Genomic DNA, 19,579 nt, shown 5'->3' on the forward strand with positions numbered 1-19,579 from the left:
ATAGGTGTATTTATTGAACGAAAAAATAAGGAAACCAAAATTATCGTGTAGTTGTACGACATCACAAAGAGTAATTCCATAGTGTCAATGGCAAAAGTCGATGATAGTACGTCCTTAAAATGTACGACCACATGATGTCGCGAGAGAGCAATATTTCTGACGATCACATGTCGAGGGCAATACATGTGACGTCACGAGCGTGGAACTTGTCAAAGGAAGGTAGAAAGAAAACATCATCTGTCGCTATTTCACGCACAAATGTAGAACAAGAAAAGCATCGCCGATTTTTGCAACAGTGGGAATAGAGTACAAAGTAGTCGTCACAAGCAAGTTTATTGAATAAGGTGGGATATCGGTCTTACAGGTTTGTGAATAGAATGGGACGCGAGTATGACCGATGTTGATCATAACAGAGGAACAAGTGGGTTGTTTTAACTGCATACATGACAAGACGTGTTTGATGAAGATCGTGCAGTTACCAAGACGCAATAATTAAACCAAGTTTATTCAAAAAACAGAGGAAGAAAATAAGGAAAGCACGATGATCGATAGAATAAATTTTCGTTTAATAAAAAGTATTTTCCTCGATGTAAACAGGCTCAAACGTTTCCAATCGATTAGAAAAATGATAACAGCAAATAAAACAGGAATAAACTGTTAAAATTTGGAACACAGTTTGCGGAAACAGAAATAGAGAATGGACTTAAAACAAGAAATAGTTGCGGTTGGACATTCGGCAAAGACCCATTTATACATGAGCCCGGCAGCACCTTTTTTGTCAAGCACTTGGACAAGATTCGCGCATTCGAAATAGTATTAGTTTTTCAACCACCGAAAATTTTAGACAGTGAGTTGTTGTGGATAGCACTGCGTATATGGCGTGACTGTGGATAACACCAAAAACTCCATTGCAAACAGCTGATTTACGTGAAAGTCACATAGTGATACGTTTTTTCGATTGGTAAAGCGTACAATGGAGATGAGACCTCCAATCAAATCACAGTACGTCACAGTGGATGCTATGTTGACGTAACAAACCATTCGTAACCTCCTCTTGAAGCCTGCTTTTTCTGCCGAATGGCAAGAGAACGATCCAGAAATAAATCTTGATGCAAATCGCCTTAAACCCAGAGTGATATCAGCTCTTGGGTTCCGCGTGTGGTCGAGGACCCTCGAGGAAGTACGTCATCATTTCCCCCTTGCCCTTAACCTTCACGTGACCACGCGGCACAAGGTCGAAGCCCTTCTCCTTGAGTAGTTTGTACATTTCTTCTGGAACCTACAGATTTTCGGTTTAAAATATGTAACTGAGTTCGGCATGAAAACAGCAATAAAAAATATAATGGACCAATAACAGAAAAACTGCAAAACTTACCTGTATTTTGTCCTCTATACCAGTACTGTCCATCCGACTGGCTACATTTACGGTGTTTCCCCAAATGTCGTATTGGGGTTTTCGGGCGCCGATCACACCAGCCACAACAGGCCCCATATTCAGACCTAAATTAACATCGAAGTGAGCTTTAAGCAGTCGTGAAGGTTATGAAGAATAAGTCTTTCCAGTCACAAAAAAATGTTGCAATTTCTATATCGTCACCACCCACTTACCGATTCTAAAGGAAAAGTTGTTGAAGGAATGTTGGTTGACGTATGAGAGCTGATCCTGCAGCCGCATGGCGAAGGTGGCAAGCGCGGTGATGTGTGTCATGTTGTCCTTGTCGTACGTGTGGTCGTTGAGGCCGGAAGCCACCATGTAGGTGCTGCCCATGTTTTTGATCTTCTCAAGCTGATAGAATTGTTCTTCGCTGATTATCTGAAAATGGAAAATAGGTGTAAAATTATTGCTCCCCAACTGCACAAAAGTATCGGACGTAGTTTGTGTATTATGTGCAGGATATATTAGGTTTCAGAAGTTAAAAAATGGCATTGAAGGAGTTAACTTAATGAATTAATCAAAACATTTTACCGTTTAAGGACTTTAGTATTGGATTTTATGCAGATAGATTCAGGAATAGACAACAAGAAAAAAGAACAAAACTAACATTATCAAAATCGGCAATAATTTCATTGAGCAAACGAAGGCACTCCACCCCCTCATTGTTGCTCTCAAGCTCGATGTAGAATTCAGAAAAATTGACGATTGTGGCGAACATCACCGCAACGCACTCACAAGACTGGCAGTAGAGTTCATCGCTGTTCCTATTAGAGGTAAAACGCAGGTTATTTTGCCTGTCCTTGAACGAAAACATGAACTGGAAACATGGTTTAAAGAACAGATAATAATTTCAATTGCCACATGGCCTATTTAATGCTGTTTGGACCGGTGTTGCTAGTTTGCTCTCAATTAACACAGTTCGAATTAACGCAAAACCTTTTGCTGAAACTCTCAGGTTTAATACCTTCGATATCTCATATAGGCTCTGATTGCCCAGCACGCAAAAAAGGAGATACAGTGGTTATTTCCCGCTTACTTGTTATCTTTTTCAAGAAAATATTTCGCGACATCCACGGGCAAGATGTTGTGAAGCAACTTCCTATTGTAGGCTTGCTTCTTTTGCATCTCCTCTCGCTCCTCTGCCGCCTTGGATAAATTAAACACGGAATTACTCAAACCATACGGATCATCACTCGACAATTACGTTAATGCCCCGTACGTAACCGCTTTCAATGTGGCCCTTTTTAATTAATTGCGACGCAACATCGCAAACCTTGATAGCGACAAAAAAAAAATTTCACTAATAAATCGGGACAGGGTTTTCCATCAAAAGTGCTCCTAATTGGATTTATTCGAAAAACGTCAGGTTATTCGCCGGTCAGGCCAACGGCATCTTTGAAATGCATGCGACCAAAAAGAGAAAACACAAACAACAATAAAATAATGTGAAGCAGCATCTCCAACCTGGCGGTTCCACATAAAGTCGATTCTCGCCGTCATTTCGACCTGTTGACCTTGAAGGAAAACGGCGGCCACAAAGAGAAGGAGAATAATGGGAGTCATAACCTTCAGAGGGACCAACCACGTCACTCGAGTTACACTACAATACGCAATATATGCTGTGTTTACTCGTCAACAAACCTTATAAATTCCACTTTGTCAACTTTGAAGTCTAGAAACATGTTCACAATTTTCACATAGTAAGCGAGAAGACTTACTCGAAAGTGCTGTGATTTAAAATGTCGGCGTTGTCGTACAGATTTTGTCCGAAACCCAACACCATTATTGAGTAGGTAAGGGCTTGGGCAAGAAGCAATACTAGTTTGCTGACGGCCGAAGTTCCTAGGAATTGTGCGCACGACAACATCGCCAGCAGAAGACAGTAAGTGAAGTACTGCAAAAATAGTAGTTGTTTTTATCGTCGCTGTAAGTAGCTGTTTTAACTGTATTAATATCAAGCAAAATTTAACCAAACGTTTTAACCTGAGCAAAACACCTTTTGTCAGGTATCAGAATATGCGAAATGCATTATACAAATGAATTTTTTTTTCTGCGCAGAACAATGGCAATTCCGGCTAAACATTTTCCCCAAACCTGTCAGTTTTGTGCCAGCACTCGTAGTTTTTGACCCAAACTATGAACACTCAACAATAAATACCTGAGGAAAGTGACAGGATGGGTTCGGACCCCCACACGGGCTCGGTTGGTATTGGTTCAGCAACGTGAAGTTAAGTGCTGTGGTGATGTTGTCGAAAGATAGGGTTTCCGTAGTATTTAACACCACGGCGGCGCAATCACGGAGGCTCTTAGCGGGAATGTAGAAGGCCTGGGAAGCAAAGAATACAACACTGTGTTACGTGATTCCACATGAGTGACTTGCAGTTGGTATTGGGTGTTTACACAATAACAAACAACATACGGCAACATTTAGAAAGAAAGAAATGCCTTCATTTGGTTACTTTGACGCCTACCAAGTTGCCGAACGACATAATGGTGATGAGTACGATGATGGCAATGGAGAGAAGCTTCACCAACTTCGGGTCGACGCAAGTCTTTCCGCATTTCTTCACTTGTTTCTGAGCGAAAATACAACGGCCATTTTATTTCTGCATGGAAATAGATGTTTTCGGAAAAAGAATTGCGTTGTTAACTGAGGATAGGAGTAAAATTACGACGTTAAACAACTTTATTCGTTTTTTCTACCAACGTTTTGTTTTGCAAGTCTTACCTTGTAGCAAAATGTCGATAGCATAACCAGAGGAAGAATAAGGCAAGCTGTGCCGATAAAAGTCACAAACATCAGCCCCATGCTGCAAACAAAACGATACAAACTTTGTTAAACATCTACCATACACAAGTCCTACTCTTGTGTATTATTATCCTTTAGCAAAAGATTTAACTTCAGTGAGTGCTGTTCAAAGCGTTAAGACTTTAAATACTTACAAAGGAATCATGACAACTTGAACCGCCAGAACGTGAATGTAAATGAAGACAGCAAACGTCGTGTAAAGGTGAAAGTGGCGATCATGTTGTTGGGCATACTAGTGAAAAACAATAAAGGGTAACTGTAATACATCGCACAGGACCGAACATAGTTTTTGTGTGTGATTTTTATGTTCTGAAACATGCACTGATTCACCAAAACACCAAAGATTTATAGTTTGGGTAAAATTATAGGTTTTGTGCCGTTACAAATGTACAAACTTTATATTGCGTCCAACTTACCAAACTAAATTAAACAACAACAAACTACCAAAAAAGACAATTAGTTTATATTTCATGAACACAAATATATCGGCGCCATGGTGGCTACCAATAATCAAAGCCAATAAATTAAAATTGTATTAGAGGTCCTATTAGCACTTGTCCAGTAGGACAATGCACAAAGATAACTTTGGTTGGATTTGAAGACAGCATAACATGAAAAATTATGAAATAATAATCTGCTACAACAAAGGCCTACCTCCTGCTTTATCTTTTTGTCTTTGAATGGTCTGAATAACCGATCGAAGGTGTTGGATTTTCCAAAATCCAGTCCCTGCGCGTCGATCGCTCGGTTAAGAAAATCATTCACTTCGCCTTCTGACAGGCTTCCGTTATTTTCCCGCAATAGATTGGTTGATAGGTTTCTGTGACAACGATTTACAGGTCACCAGGATGAATTTAACGAGGACAACAGCCGGTTTTTGTGGTTAGTTTTTATCTTACTTGGCGGTGTCTTCAAATCCCATTATTTTCATTTCTTTGGCGGCTCTGTTCTTCCTTAGTCGACCTCCGGCCTTCTGTGTACTATTGCTTGTACACAGACCAGGGATTGTTGGGTCAGCTTGGGGCGTAGGTGCCGGTGCTGGAATCTATGTAGTTTTTTTACATGTGAGTTTACGTTTACCTATCGCTTTGTATTGACAAGTGACCCCAGTAGTCGCAAATTAACAGATCGCTTCAAACGGAGTTACTATTTTGTTCTTCGAAGTTTTTAAACTATACACAAGTCGTAGTGTGCGTGACGTAAGGCTTAGAGTAATTCTAATTAAACAAAACAAATTTTTACCTTCGCGCGAGGCTTCTGCTTTACGATGAGAAAGGTTTCAATGTTCTTCTCTTTGATGTAAGCATTCCTGTCTTGGCCGTACCCTGGCTCCACTTCGTAATCGTCGTGAAGATACTTGAGCGTTGCCGCAGTGATGTGGATACGCCTGAATAAGGAAAAAATGTGAAACATTATTCCAAAAAAGATACGGTATAGAAGAGGAGTAATATATAGTTGACAGCCTAATGTTTAAAAGAGCTCCGTGCCCGTTGTTTGTCCTCGCTATAAAGTTCATAACCACATGATAAAGCTGTTATAAAAACTCTAAATCCAATAAACCGGCGCATATAAATTCGCTCAATGGCAATTGGATAAAAAAAGTCACGACTTACCCCGCCTTTCCGCCTGCTTCCATCTGATTGGCCAACGTCACGTCGTTGCTCCATACGTCGAACTGCCATTTCTTGAGCCCCAACACACCGCAGTGGACACGCCCAGTATGAATTCCCACCCTCATGTTCAGTTCGGGGATTCCCGTGACCTCACGAACCAACCTGTTAGGTTGAGAATAAAGTAGGTTGTGCTAAACCGTCTATCATAGGACTAAATGACTTTGCTGCATAAGAAAACTGTGACTGCGCTTTGAAACTGGATTACGCAAGATAATACAATTTAAATGCTAAAATTTGCGTTAAGAATAAAGGTAGAAAAAAAACTTTTTCGTCAGTATTTGAAACTAATTATCATCATTTTATGCTAAAGAGGTTGACTTTTCAAAGCTTTTTATGCACAAAGATAAAACTCACGATATTGTGTCGATCATATCCAAGCCCATTTGCACGCAAGCGTGTGCATGGTCAGGCCGAGGTTCGGGTAGTCCCGAAACACAGTAATAGCAGTCGCCCAGGATCTTTATTCTCAAGCAATTGTTGTCCTACAAGGTAAGGGAAAAGTTATTGGAGGTCGTATAATCAACACCTTTCCTATAGGACTTTATTCCTACCCTCGCTAGTTTGTCGAAGCGAGCGAAGAGCTGATGTAAGGTCCGGACCAAAAACTGAGCTTTGCACTGCGAGGCGAGCTTCGTGAAACCCTCGATGTCAGCAAACAGAATGCTAAGGTAATCAACACAAAGGGTAAAGGCTGTAATGCAGCGACGCAGCAAACGCAATACCACCTACCTGACGTTGTTGTGCTTCTGGATGTAGATTTTGTGGAACTGTTGGTGCTCAGGCTTCGACTGATCGATGTCGCCCTTCATCTCCATGGCAACGTGCCGCGGCAGAACGGAAAGCAACAACCGCTCCTGCATTGTATGAAACCTTTAAAGCGGCATCTTTCTCAAACAAAGCAGTATCCCAACATATGCTGTGTTTTTGTACGTGATGTTGGTTTAAATTAAAAAAACATGTTTTGATTAATTTGAATACGCATGCAATGGTTATGTTTTTTTTTCTGGTATCAAAATTTTATCATACAACAGCCAAGATGAAAATAAACAAAACCATCCGATACGCAAAATACCAAACATACAACGGGCATTCCAATTTAGCTTCCATTTCACGGAAGACAGAAAATCGATAGCAACACGCACTGATCCGGTATCAGCGACAAGAAATATGCGCAACAGACCTGTTGCTGGTTTTGCTTTTGAAGGTTTAGCCTGGCCTCAATGCACTCCCGAGTCTCGGTGAAAGCTTTCCTTTGTGCCATCTCAGACGATATTCTGATGCACAAACCCACCGCGTTCGTACAGAAGAACAACAACACGTCGCTCGCGATCTAATGAAGGACACGAAACGATTTGCTTTACGTTCAAGGGGAATAACTATTGAATTAAAAGAACAAAACAATTAAACACCCGTGCCGTAGCTAGAACTTTAATGTAATATTTATTAGCTATACCGCAGCTCAAGCAATTACATGCTTAATGCAATTCAAGAGTGTGCCGTGTGCAAAATGACTAAGGTAGCTCACGAACAACCCATATAGAAAGTCATGGATAGCAGGTGAAAAAGTAGGGAACAAAAGCATTAGACAAAGCCGCAGGACAATGCATTATTAATCCGTCCCCGTCGCTAAGCCCGCTTTATCTTGTCTGTATTTAAAATACGATGCTATTTTTAGCAGCAAACTTGGTGAGCGTGTACGATCCGCAGTAGCTGGAACGGGAAAGTCCAAGTGCGGTTGCTTGCAAAATGCTGCAAAGTCACGCTTTTGCGGAAACACAACCAATCGATACTATGGGTGATGTGCAGCCCCACAAAAACATATATATCTGAATGCGACACTTTTTCGGGGTACATATACATTTGTCAAGTGACTCCCCGAAGTTGACAAAAAATTTTGGAATCCCCTGTCCTTAAAAAATCGGGACTATTCAAAGGGTAGGCTGTGTTATCGAGGACTTTATGGTGGACAAATAACACTTTTTTACAGTAATCATACGAATTATAAAATAAATACACAAGTTTACAATGATCATACATATATGTTATCTTTTTAGTGAGTATACCTGGTTGGGATAAGGCGGCTTGGCCGGGTTTGCCAGATACGCGACGAGCAAATGCACCATCGACAGTATTAAGCAGGCGATCGCCACCACGAAGGTTTGCAACGGCATCATCGTGTACAAAGTGTAAATGAAAAAGAGCGTCAACCAAACGACGTAACTTGAACTGTGAAATACAAGATGAAGCTTTTTATTTGGAATTACTTGACATACCAAATAAGTAGAAATTACTAACAATAACAGTTAAATAAAGGCAAAAAAGAGGCTGTTCGATGTCATACGAATTTAAGAGTTTAGCACACATTATGGTACCAATATCAAATTATGATTATTATCTTTCTGTCACCCAAAGATGCAAAACAGGGCATTAGGACAAACGGGACTGAATCAAACATATTAAATTTAACTCAACCAAGGGGCACAACAGCTCTTTCAAATGTCAGGCAGTAACCCCCAAGCAAGCAGATGTGTTTTTACCTGTACGGCTCAACTATAATCACAGTGACCAAATCGATCGTTACAACCACACCAAGAATACTGTACGATAGAAGAAAAAGAGTGTGTTGGGAAAGCAGATTCATGAGAAAGGTAATCTGAAAAACAGAATAAAACTGACTGTTTACGTTTGCAATATTTCCATGGTTCTTCTGCTTTGATTCAAACACCAACTGGTTTTATTTTACCTTAAAAACTAACGAAAGTGACATAAAGTATATTCTCTCGATGAAATGTATTACAAAAAAGCATGTTCTCTCGATGAAATGTATTACATTTAATTCTGACACTTTGAATTAATACATATGTTTGCAATGCAAAAGTGACTTCTAATTCCGATATACCGAGTCGCCCATAAAATATGAGAAGAAAAGTTACCTGTAATCCAACGCAAAGAAGAAAAAGTATTAAAATTACTACTCCGTACGCTATATCGTCCCACTTCTGACCTGTGCCATAATGGAAACCTGAAAATAAAAATCAAAAAATAACCAAACGTGCTCGCACGACTTTTTGGGTAAATTACACAACCAAGTAACAACAGCAGGTTGTTAACGACAGGCAGTGAAAACAGTATCAGAAAAATACGACGGAAACAAGCACGTTTTAGATGATCTTACCCAGCAAAATTGCACAGAGGGCCATGAGCAGCCAGAGAAGTATGGATAGCATGTTCACATTTGATCTGAAGAAATAGCGTTGATACAAACGTTCAAAACTTGACGAGTCGAACTGGACACCGTTGACGAATTTGTGCAGTAGCGCCGAACACGTCATCCTGGCAAAGGAAAACGTGCAAAAACTTATACCAACAACAAAGTCTGTGGATTCCATTACATTCTATTGGTTGATTTTGGTGCAAACACGTCCGACTTTGTTTGCGACAAGAGTCAAAAAGCTGCAGTAAGGTCGCTTTACTAATCAACTACCGCAGTGATCGCGATACAAATTAACATTTCTAACTCACCAGCGGCAGCACTTGGTGAAGGTTTTAGTGTCAGTTCCCACCCCGTCCGTCCCATCCTCAGCGTCCTGGTTATCCGTCTGCTGTGGGATAGATGAAAATGAAGGAGGGACATTGACATCGGGCTCATCGCCGTATCGTTGTCGTATCGAGAAGTTGCCCTTGCGGCTTTGGTTGTGAGGGGAGTTGGCTATAGACGAGTTGACCGACACAGTTTTGATGGGCGACGCGGTGCTTTTGAACTGGACGCCATTCTTCTCGTGACAGTTGGTCACCGACGTTGACGAGGGACAGTTCGAGAGCTGAATGGGTGACGAAGCTGGTGGAAACAGGTTTAATTAGATCGCGTTTTTAAACCGTCGAAGAAAGCGAAGAGTACGTTCGCAAGTTTCGTTCCAGACAAAAACAAGTGTCCCCTGCTTCATGCATTATTTCGCAGGACGGTTTCTTTGTTTTATTCACTTAACTCAAACCAACTTAACTGAGTTTGTTTTTATTAAATTTGTTATCCATACTAGGCATTAGGTTATCAGGCTCTCCCCTTTGTATTTCCCCCCTAAAAGCGTTAACTTAGAAGGTTAAACCAAATTTTCTATGCAAGGCGCAATAACCTTAACCATATACGACTGCAAGGTCAAATTAAATTCTGTTAGGTTATCTCATGTCAAACGAAGGTGTCATTTTGCTCGTGGAAGCGCAGGACTACACAGCTTAGGTGGTTGTGTCACGCCATCCCTAATTGTGGGAACACCATCTACGTCACGAGCAATTTCGTCAATTATGTACGCAAGTCCAGATGTTGGATTGCTTTAATTGTAAAATAAATCTAATACTCGTAATCCGTATTCGAAACTACAGCGAAAAATTTTTATGTTGCCATGGCTAAAAAAAACCTTTATTGTATTTAAACGTACTCAAGTTAAAGTACACACTACGGAAATACAGCAAATTTTTTATTCACAACTGAAAAGCAGAATGTATTCTATCCCAATGCTCAAACACACATCCATTATATATATACCAGCTACGAAAATCAGTGCGATCCAAAGTAACATGCGGCGGTGTCGATAATGTTCACACTAATGACTTACAGTTGTTCCTCGAATGTCGATCGATTTTTGGACGAAACCTTCGAAGAATTCTTTCACGCAGAGGGGAGCCGATATTCACTGAGTTGCTTTCTGTGTAAAAGAAAAGCACAATTCGAATATTTGTATTTTTCTACCATGTTCGTGATCGGGATTTAACTAAAATGCAAGTATTACATTCTTTACGACCATAAGGCTATATCAAGAATGTTCGAATACGTGCACATACCAACATTATGCGAAACTAAGCACGATTTTTTAGATTGAAATTTATCTAAAAACTAAACAAACTATAACTCTGTGAATAAAATAACTCCCGAGCAATTTTCTGTATTCAGGTTTGAGTTTGCAGATATAAATACCATCGGTTGTTACTCAAAGAACCTTTACTCAAACACAAAGATTGGTCCGCTTTGCATCCAGATACGGTAAACTGAAAAAATTCTTTAAAAAACCTTTAAAAAAAGCGTTAAATCATTGGATCAGAGTGAAATTTCTGACAGCGCAGACTGAAAATCGACAAATCAAGGGTCAGCTGTGACAAAAAGTCACAAAAGGCCTGGGCTATGGCATTTTCAGTCGCCACTCTTCGATCAATTGCGTCCATTCTCTTTTTGAATTTTAAATTTTAACGCTGCGTTTGAGGAGGAATGCTATATATATATATGCATCGATCATGTTTAAGAGCCTGAGGCTTATTATATTCGTCACCTTTAATAAATTTGTGTTCCAACTTGGATGAGCAAGGTGCCTCGTTTCCCGACATTTCCGTTCGCCGGCCGTGCTCTCCGTGGATGAGGCCTGTGTAAAGAAACGCACATTGGTCATGACTTTCGAGCGAAACTTCGAAGAAAAACACGCAAAATCAAATATTTTTGAAAATCTTTTTTTAGAAGTGTCTGGGTGGAAAATTATATATCGTAATTGCAACACACACCAAGGCAAATGTTTGAACACACTTAAACTATCCGTTTTCGCGCAGTTTAATGCCAAGTTTGAGGAATACTTCCAGTCACATGCATTGTCCACACGAATCGCAAAACCCACGTAAATCCAGAGAGTTTCTCGCGTGTCTAAATAAAGAATCTTATAAATGAGATTTCATATGCCAAGATTAAAACTGTATTGGTCCATGGTTATGACGTTTAAAGATCGGGCTTAAAACACTGCCCGTCTTACTTAGACAGATCTTGGAGTTTTGCTTGTTGCAAGAAAGGTGACAAGGCGACAGCGATTGTATCTCTGTCGGCATTTGGAAGACGTCCCATCGCCCGTTAGGGCTTAATGAATCTACAACGCGATGCATCTCTCGATAAGTGACGTCATAACGGCCCAATCTCATCTTGGGCTTTGATCATTTTAGTCGTGCAACTGAACTTATTTCGCGGGTAAGAATGAGCCGTTCCCATAAGATTTGTGTGAAAAATTAAACACAGCTGATGTGCAAATTTCGGTCAAATTCAGATTTGGAATCGTATATGTTGAGTTCACAACGACAATATGATTTCAAACTTATAGAAACAAACAATATGTAAATCACTAGAAAATACGCAGCATATTTTGGGACAGAACGCCTACACACACAAAATCATTCACTGTGTACAAAACAAGTAAAGCTTTCCCCTTTTTTTCATCAAAAAAAGGAGCTGAAGGAAATATTTAGAGGAAATTACAAATTTGTCGCGTAAGGTTACGAAAATCCAATCAGCACTTTGTGTATTGTAGTTGGTAGGAAACAAAACTGCTTCCCTTTAGCTCAGTGCTTCCCTATAACATAACTGCACTCGCTGAGACGTCAATCATACGTTTGTTGTGTATGTGATTCAGCCAGGTTCCCGAAACAAACTATCCCCAATAAAAAGGCATACATGGTAAGAAGCAATCACATGCCTTGTGGCGCAGGCCGATGACGAATTACCTTTCCAGCAAAAATAATAACAACGATTGACACACCGCTAGATCACGTGACAGCTATGACACACACGGGGCGATTACGATACGAGTGACGTATAACATGCATACAAACGAGAGTATAGGGTTAAACCTGGATGGTTGGCAGCTAGCCTCGTTTCCTCCACTTCGGCGACGCTCTGCAAATTCGAGCACATAAGATTTCTATGGCCGACTGTCAAGGTTTTTGTCCATTACGGATGCAGATGTGAAGACAAGTCGGTGGGTTTTATTAGCACAAAGTTTTACAAGAAAATACGTTACACATATAATGGTGCTTAGCAGCTGATGTTTGTATCGTGTACACACTTAAGACTTGTTTCCTGTCACAAAACGGACAAAAAATAAGATCAGACAGAACAGCCATAATGTCATGCACATATTTTTGCGCGTAAGACCGGGTCGGTTGGGCATAAATCCTGCATAAAAGTGGTAACAAACGGTTTCATTACCTCAAGACACTGTCTAAATAACATAATTGTGAAGTTTGCAGTTAATTGGGCAAAACAACACAAGGATTAAGGCAAAACATCTTTTTCTATTACAATCAACCACCTTTTTGAAAAAAAATCGGTTGGTAAAGGGCGTGAGCCCACAGGCACTGACGAGACCAATGTAAGACTAGCCAGTCTAACATTGCGAAGGTAATTTACTTAACCGATGGACATCAAAAATCACCGTTAAGTTTCACAGAAAACAAAAATTTTCGACTTGTACGTTGAACTAGACCTAGCGATTGGACCGTATATAAATAGGTGCAAAAGCTCGGTGGTTAAAGTGGGCGGGGTTGACGTTAAAATTGTGAACTCGTGCCGGGATTAGTAAGACAAGGGCACGAACTTGTCCGCTACCACGCGTAAATACAACTTGCCTGCTTTGCAATGCGGAAGCGGGAGGAGACATGAGAAGAAACCGAAGTGTAACAATTTGATGGAATGTAACTTATGGTTTGGAACCACCGAGGCATCTGTAACTCTTTCTTACCCAACTACTTATTGTCAGCAATTAATTTTATCTAACATGACAGCGGCCAAAACTTAAAATTACCTTCAACAGGAGCTTGTATGATTGTAGAAAAAAGTCTAAATAGTAATGGAAAACTCCATTGAGTTTCAGATAACTGCACTTATTAATGCATATAACGGCAGTTTTCAGACATAGCAATCTTTCACGCCCAGAATCGTCTACCTTGGGCGGTTTTGAATTTGCATACAACAACGAACATTTCGTAAAAGACAAAGTTTTAGTGAGTTCCCGGTATTACGGATTATCATGTTTTCTTGTGTAGATGCATGACGAGTACACGCAAAACATTGGGCACTTTAAATAAACTCGAAGGCCAAAATGACACTAACGATATGGCTATTTTAACGGCGATACGCCTATTTAAAAACCAATCGGAAAAACAATGTGTATCACCTGTTCTCCTTAAAACCATACCCTAGCCCGTAGCAAGGAGAACATTTTTGAAACGAGACGAGATGAGGCGGAAGCAATTCGCCGGGCCATGCGGATTTCCACGAAGCTAATGAAAAGCTAGGAACGTGAGAAGAGATCTTAAATGGGCGATCACAGGTTAGTCGGGTCGGCAATCATGTTGATGACCGCATTGGTCTTGGTCACTGCCTATGTAATCCTAGTTGAATGGGCGGCGCGTTTCTTTCGCTTGTACTTGACTTCCAAGCGCGCGTCGCAATTATAGCTCGCGTGTCGCGAGTCCCAAAGGCTCTTTTTCAGCCTCGACGCTTTTATGCCACAAAAACAATATATTGGTTGCATTTAAAAATATCCCGTCAGCTGATGTGACTTGATGATCAACGCTTGTTTGACTATATAGCCATCTGACTAACAGATTAATGGTTATGCGCGAAAATCACATTCTTTCCTGAACCGTATTACATCATGATATGTTGACGCAATCGTATACTTTTTAATTCACAGGACAGTCGTTCAGCATTTCGGTTTACAAAACCCTGTGTCACACAGGCCAATCTACAGTAATACAGATTTAAAAATTGTTTATTGTCCCGTGAAATCGCACAAACAGGAATGTAATCCCATGCGTGAGGGTGGCATTAAGACGATGCCCAATCAACATTCAAACCGTTTGCAAAACCAATATGCGCGATCGATACATTCCACCTGTTATTCCCAACTGACACAGTGCCAACAAGCAATTGCGGACGCCTTTTCATGACCCAGGCCAAGTGTGTTGTGGCAACAAGGCATTCTGTAGCGGTTAAGTCGTAATTAGCAAGCTGCAACCCACAGGAGACCACGAAGGCGATTAGCTGTGAAAATACGTGGTGTTGCCAAACAAATCGCGTCACAAGTATTCGACAACAGGCATTCTAGACAAGATTCAGTTTATTGTGTTTACAAACCCGATAGTAAACGCTGCCGGTTTAACACGTTTGATAAACATCTGGTTGGGCCACGAAAAGCTCTCTGAGGGCCTGGCGCAGACGAAAATAGCTCTGCCGCAATAATACAGAGGAATGTTTATCTTTATTTAGCCAACAATGCAAAAAAGATGCAGAGAATCTGTTTACCGAAACGATATTCGAACACACTCCTTGGAAGTTTACGGCCCAAAACGTGAGAAAATTGTGTCTCATTTTTCTAGTCCATCATAGTTTGCAATTGCTGTTTTCTAAAACATGTGACAGTCGTTTTTATCAAAACATACCAACAGTCAGCGGCGATTTTGTTGTTAACACACGAGGTTTTACTGCATTGCGCAACAAATTGCATATTAACAACACAACGGTTTGTGTAAAGATGTTTGCTAACATCTGTCATGTCTTCCGCTTCTCTAAAGCTAACAAAAGAAGTAAAAACATACAGAATCTCCAACACAATGTCCCAAAGGAAACGTACGTATCCATTATACGAATGCTGCCTGTATATTAGTCTGTGCACTCCCAGCAACTACTCCACGTGCGGGTTTCATCTGATGTTTTTATAGTCACGGATCTACATTTAAACATTTGCAGATCCCGAATCTCCCGCTAATCGCCTCTATCTGCCCTCACGAACACGGCGATACGACGACGGACCAATCCACATTTCGTGCAAGGCCACTGGTGCCGGCCGGCGATTCCGCGAAACCGTTTTGCCTGCCAAGATACATTACTGGCCGGTGATAAGGCAAAGCCGGCTGCTGGTGCTGCTGTTGCTGCGAAATACGGTCGATCAGCTTGCCACATCAGATCTTCTCGTCGTTTCGACAGGCGCTGATGATTAGTCACCGCTTGACAAGTCTGACACACTGCGTGGCGTTGCCAGCGAGAAGCGGCTTCGCGATAACCTTTGACTGAAAACCAGTACTGACCCCAAATATAGCACTTGCAGTCCACCACAATGCTTAAGGACAGTATTTATTGGTCTACTGCTGACTTGCATTCCGAGACTCATGTACTGGCCGAGACATTTTACTTGGCACAGGCGACATCAACACTTGCCTTGTTTATTTGTCGATGGATAATCTCGATCTATTTTTAACATTGAAAACTTCAACGTACTGCGCGGAACTGTCGTTGCTCAGCCAGCCGCCGCAGCTGTCTGTCTGCACAAATGCGACAGCGAAGGCGAGAAACAAAAAAGGTCGTATTTCACAAGGTTTAATAATGCTGAATACCAAGAGCCTACTAATCATTTCCCTGACACTTGAACTGCAAACACATTGTCATAATACCTGGTCATGGTGCTTACGTGGCTTCGCATGTTCAATTCCTAAACGTGCAATAAATGCCATTTAAGTTGTGATTTGTTGGCGGTAATTGCAGATCAATGGGTACGTACAAGGATATGGTAAATCATGTATGAACGAAAAATCCCAATATTTCACATTTCAGTGTATCGATTGCAGTTTTTCTGCATATGGTACTGACGCTCCTTATGCAACAATCACCGCTTATCCTATGCGTTTTCTACAGCGAAGAAGAACGACCGCTCCCGGAAATCGACCTTTAGCGGCAGATTCCGGGAGTCAATGGATCAAACCTTCATTTTCGATTTCTGCCTTTGATAAATCTGCCGTTTTTTGTCGCGACCACTTGAAGTATCCAAACCTTTACTAGTAAATACAATCCGGTGTGCTGCTTGTAGCATCGAACATTACGTTTTTTGCCCCATCTTACTTTCCTATACAAAGTTGGTTCAGTTGTTTATCAACGTTTCTTTTGTGACCGGTCACGGCAATTGTGACCGGTCACGACTCACACTTATGCACTGGCAAACGATATTTGATAAAAATAAACATCTTCACAATACTGGCCATCCCATGGCCACGGATGACTGAAACACCTAGAATCGATTTTGACTATAGATTAACAACGCTACAGCTCTCGAACCAGTTGGCGTTAATCCGGATCGCGAGTGGCCAATTACTATCGTCGATGAGGGAGCCGTCGGCTACAGAGGCAGGAAGCCCACGCTTTCATTCTTCGGGACTCTAGCACGCAGAACAGCCAATTATAGACGATCGAGCCTCTAATTTCGCGCGTCAGGCGGTGTTTCGAGACCGGTCGCTAGCAATCACGACGCGGCCGCTCCCCTTCGTGCTAAATATCTAATCAATGATGGGATGACAAAAGACCAGAAATGCTTCATCATCCTCGGAAAGCGAGGAAGAGAAGAAGGCACAATCCTCTCGGGCGCCTCTTCCACATCGGCAGGTCTCGAAAAACCGCCACGGAGAAGCAAGGCGCTTATTATGGAGAAGCATTCTGCCGGCCCTCTTTCCTAATTGGAACGTTTATCGATCCAGGAACAGGTCGGATGAACCGAAAAAGTGAATACACAAAATCACGGGACAATGTGAATCTGTGCCACCAGTGGGAGTGGGGCTTTATGGATTTTTGTTCACGGACTACTCCATGGTTTGCAGTTATAATTCGTTTCCCTATCACAGCAGCATCAACTTTACTTTGGGATGGGAAGGCGTATTACCGCAGTTAAGCGGAAAAATCGATGGTTTGATATAATCCTACACACCAATAATAATGAGTCAAACGTTAGAATGCTTTGCAAAATTCGTTCCGGGTTTTTGCACAGAAGTTGTGCGTAACCCACATAAGGCGAGTTGGTCGCAATTACCGAAACACATATAGTGTCGCGGTTGCATAGAAACATAGTATTTTGAATGTATAGGAAGCATTCACGCGACAACTTTTACGGTTCGGGAGAAATGATAGGAAAATATGGGTTGTGATATAGGTTACTGTGGTTCGATATAGAAACAAGAGGTCTTGTGACAAAATACCTTTTTTAAAAAAATGCAATCGAAGCTACAATGCCGTTTCGATAAAAAAAACAGTGGGTGGCTTGTATTTAAAGGGTAACTCGTCGCAATAATTCGCCGCAATATTTTTATAATCACGAAATACTTCAAAATTTTGAAGTGTTGTTTTAATTTCGTTGTCATAATCGAGACAAAAAACTGCAACAAAACAGGGATGAAACATTTGTCACACCAAAATTTGATAATGTGTTTCAGCCGGCTTGTATGTCATTGTATACAATGAAATATATACAACTGTATTCCTAAAAGAAAAAAAAAGAGCTGTAACTTTTGGCCAAAACAGTACGAAGACTTGAGATCAGTTCAAGGATGTTTCCTTGTAGCAGAAAATCACATAATAAGCGCCCCATGGCCGCAAAAACACCCAAGATTGGGTACACCAAACTGCCGAGTTCGCTATGCTACCATTTAGTGTACAAAAACGCCACTTACATTTTGATTCTTCATGGCGATTGTCCACAGTGGCTTGCGTCTTCATTTCCCAAGCAGATTCCACTTAAATGTTGGTTTGTCTTTGTCAGCGATTATGTGACACCGTAACGGGGCCAATAAAATCTTTTCAGGTCGATTCGTCTTGGAGGTTAAGGTGATATTGGCTGACGTAAGATATGGATCTGCATCGGTCAGTGGGGCTCGGCAGCAGTTCAGTATTCGTATATTAGTAAGGCCTAATCTATATATCCTGAAATAAAGGACATATGTTGGGTAAAAACATATAACGTAATGCGCAAAGCAAGCACATATTGAGATAAATATTTTACATCGTTGCGCCAGCCGTAACCGTGTTAAATGGGCAACAAATGTATAAATTGCGAATAGCTCGAATAACTTTGTTCTGGCAATAAAACTAATGTGGATGCCAGGCACATTTTATCATCGCCTGTCTATATTTGTACCCAACTCCCCACAAATTCCTTCTAAACAAAGCAAGCAATCGTAAAAATTCCGCACCCGGTTTGAGAGTTGAAGGCGACAACGTTCCTGGCTAAACTTCCTCGAATCATTAAGTGAATTATTTAGTATTTTTGTACGTTTTTCGGTTATCTGTATCGCAGAAGGTCCTTTCCCAACTCTAAGCCGATAAAACAACACTATTTCAGCCTAATGCGCTTCTTCATGAGCTGTAACTCCACGGTATATTACATTTGCTCAGCGTGCTTAAAAATCTTAAAATGAAACACCAACAACATTGCCTGAGTCACAGTTGTTTTCATGTGTTAAATGAATTGGGGCTGCCAAAAAACTGCAACCAAAACACACAGGACGTCTAAACGATATAACTCGTTCCCTCCATCCTGCACTGGATCCAATACCATGTACAAAAATAACCGTAGCATTCAAAGACCGACTGATTAGCAGAGAAGCACTACTGAAGCATGTGATTGGTATGCGAAGGTTTAATGCAAATTGCATGTAATTCCAGGAAGCGAACACGTTTTCGTCAGCATACGAGATAAGGGGATAGCAAGCGGGCTGCGCGCCAAATTTCAATACTGGGATGAAAGACAAGGACCTGCGCAGTGGGACTGGCCTGGGCTGTTATATTGATATTGTGCCCATAATAACGTGCTCAAATTAACCAATGAAACATTCCTCTTGCGACAATCTGCAATAATTTGTAAATTGCAAACGTTTTATCGACGTATGATCAAACAATTAAAACACCTGCAATATTGCATATTTTTTGTTTTCGCTAATCAAAAACTTTCACCTGGAGAGCTTCCCCTCACCATCAGCTTATCTTAAAGACCGATTTAAAAAATATTTCTTCGTTGTAACCGGAATGATGATTAGTTCGAC

At 41.0% G+C, this 19,579-nt stretch overlaps 1 protein-coding gene across 2 annotated transcripts; it reads right to left on the reverse strand.

Annotated features, from left to right (window-relative positions):
- Positions 1–2: 2 nt before the first annotated feature.
- Positions 3–18,457, reverse strand: LOC145911822 (adenylate cyclase type 5-like). Of its 2 annotated transcripts, none has more exons than XM_082999258.1 (27): positions 18,212–18,457; positions 11,236–11,325; positions 10,528–10,617; positions 9,440–9,755; positions 9,093–9,250; positions 8,851–8,939; positions 8,455–8,570; positions 7,981–8,143; positions 7,098–7,247; positions 6,647–6,771; positions 6,469–6,580; positions 6,272–6,399; positions 5,858–6,019; positions 5,487–5,631; positions 5,144–5,289; positions 4,899–5,064; positions 4,379–4,476; positions 4,164–4,245; positions 3,907–4,011; positions 3,594–3,761; positions 3,154–3,329; positions 2,900–3,035; positions 2,472–2,581; positions 2,043–2,199; positions 1,609–1,813; positions 1,376–1,500; positions 3–1,279 (listed from the first exon to the last, which is right to left on the reverse strand). In XM_082999258.1, the coding sequence occupies exons 1-27, from the start codon at positions 18,255–18,257 to the stop codon at positions 1,139–1,141; spliced, it is 3,705 nt and encodes a 1,234-aa protein (XP_082855384.1). In that variant the 5' UTR covers positions 18,258–18,457; the 3' UTR covers positions 3–1,138. The 2 variants fall into 2 exon arrangements, with proteins under 2 accessions (XP_082855384.1, XP_082855386.1); XM_082999260.1 differs by lacking the exon at positions 18,212–18,457 and adding an exon at positions 12,569–12,603.
- Positions 18,458–19,579: the final 1,122 nt, after the last annotated feature.

This window comes from Ascidia mentula, chromosome 8 (genome assembly GCF_947561715.1).
Source record: "Ascidia mentula chromosome 8, kaAscMent1.1, whole genome shotgun sequence".
Lineage (NCBI taxonomy): Eukaryota > Metazoa > Chordata > Ascidiacea > Phlebobranchia > Ascidiidae > Ascidia > Ascidia mentula.

Coding starts and splice junctions, on each gene's coding strand:
- LOC145911822 (XM_082999258.1), bottom strand. CDS start 18,257: ATGAAGACGCAAGCCACTGTGGACAATCGCCATGAAGAATCAAAAT. Junction 8,571..8,850: donor TTCTTTGCGTTGGATTACAG/GTAACTTTTCTT, acceptor TCTGTTTTTCAG/ATTACCTTTCTCATGAATCT. Junction 3,330..3,593: donor CATCCTGTCACTTTCCTCAG/GTATTTATTGTT, acceptor CTATTTTTGCAG/TACTTCACTTACTGTCTTCT.